At 58.3% G+C, this 1,606-nt stretch overlaps 1 protein-coding gene across 1 annotated transcript; it reads right to left on the bottom strand.

The window, feature by feature from the left end:
* On the bottom strand, positions 1 to 576 carry TEX19 (testis expressed 19). The gene has a single exon (XM_024760644.1). It carries the CDS (start codon positions 574 to 576, stop codon positions 1 to 3), a length of 576 nt encoding a protein of 191 aa, XP_024616412.1.
* Positions 577 to 1,606: the final 1,030 nt, after the last annotated feature.

Below are 1,606 nucleotides of genomic sequence, written 5' to 3'. Positions count from 1 at the left end.
TCAACAGGGCCCGTGGCCCGGGTGGTGCCCAGCTCCGATACCATGGGCTCCTGCCGGGGGCAGGTCCACTTTGAAAAACTCCTGCCATGGAGAAGGGCTTGGCCAGTGTGAGCAGGTAGGGAGTCCCCCAAATCTCCAGGGAAGGCTTTGGGTCCAGTCAGCATCCTCAGCGCCCAGGCCCAGGGGCGTGGCATCCTGAGGCTCCAGCTCCGTGGGCACAGAGTCCTCGTCCAGGCCCTCCTCTTCGGACCCCACGAGGCCTGACGCCAGGGTGCCCCACCCCCAGTCCACAAACCCACCCTGTGCAAGCTGCCCTTGGCCCAGCCCCCAGCTTGGTCCCATCCCCGGGGATGACCCCTGCTCAGACCCTGCCTCAGTGTGGTCCATCAGCTCAGAGTCCCAATCTTCATCTTCCCAGTCTTCCAAATCCAGCAACTGTCCGAGGTCCAGAAAGGCAGCCTTGAAGCAAGCGAAGCAGACCCTTAGCTGGCTGCCATGTTGAAGCTGATACATCCAGGACGTGTACAGGTAGGACAAGCCCTCCGCCTCACACCGCATGCTGACTGGGGGGCACATGGCCACACCGCCTACAGGACTTGCTGGGATCTTAGGGGGTCTGGCCCACAGGTGGGGGGCACAGTGAAGTGCTGGGGGGCAGGGAGGAGGGGGCGTGAGAACGAGGAGGAGGACGGGGAGGATCAGGAGGAGGACAAAGGTGTTTCCTGTGTGGGGATTTGGGGGGGGGGATGAACTGGGTCCTAATCCAACAGGGACCTGCAGAGGTTGGGAGGGACAAACTTCTGGAATTATCTTCAGCTGATGCAAGTGTTCTGTCCTCTGGGAACTGCAAAGGAAAGCAGTGAGGTTAGGGCCCCCCAGCAGGCAGGCGGGAGCAGGTCACGCAGGGACGAGCTGGGTGCAAGGACCTTTGGGGTCAGACCCGGCCCTTCCGCTCTGCCTCCGCTCAGTTCAGCTGATCTGGGGCCAGTGGGCCACACAGCCTCTCCCCCATCCGACTCCCTACCCTCCCACCTCAGGGATCCCAAAACCCAGTCCGCCTTGCCTGATGGAACTGAAGGAAACCGAGGCAACCTGTCACAACCCGAGGGAACCTGACTGAACATGAGGGAAACTGTTGGAACCTGATGCAAGCTATCAGAACCTGAGGGAGCCTGTCAGAACCTGACCAAATCTGACTGAATTTGACAGAACCTGACTGAATCTGAGAGAAGCTGTTGGAACCTGACTGAACCTGGGAACCTGAAGAAACCTGTCAGAACATGACAGAACCTGAGAGACACTGCCAGAAACTGAGGGAACCTGTCAGAACCTGAGAGAATCTGTCAGAACCTAAGGAAAGCTGTCAGGACGTGACTGAACCTGAGGGAACCGGTGAGAATCTGACAGAACCGGAGTGTACCTGCAAGAACTTGACGGAACCTTACTGAACCTGTCAGAAACTGATGGAACCTGAGGGAACGTGTCAGAACCTTACGGAACCTGAGAGAGCTGTCAGAACCTGACAGAACCTGAGGGATCCTCACAGAACCTGAGAGAATCTGTCAGAACCAGTCAGAGCCTGACCAAATCTAACAGAACCTGACAG

The sequence above is a fragment of the Neophocaena asiaeorientalis genome, unplaced genomic scaffold, assembly GCF_003031525.2.
Source record: "Neophocaena asiaeorientalis asiaeorientalis breed wild unplaced genomic scaffold, Neophocaena_asiaeorientalis_V1.1 scaffold30, whole genome shotgun sequence".
Classification (NCBI taxonomy): domain Eukaryota; kingdom Metazoa; phylum Chordata; class Mammalia; order Artiodactyla; family Phocoenidae; genus Neophocaena; species Neophocaena asiaeorientalis.
This window is presented reverse-complemented; position numbering and strand designations above follow the sequence as displayed.

Bases quoted from the DNA above. Each gene is read 5' to 3' on its own strand.
- TEX19 (XM_024760644.1), bottom strand. From the start codon at position 576: ATGTGCCCCCCAGTCAGCATGCGGTGTGAGGCGGAGGGCTTGTCCTAC.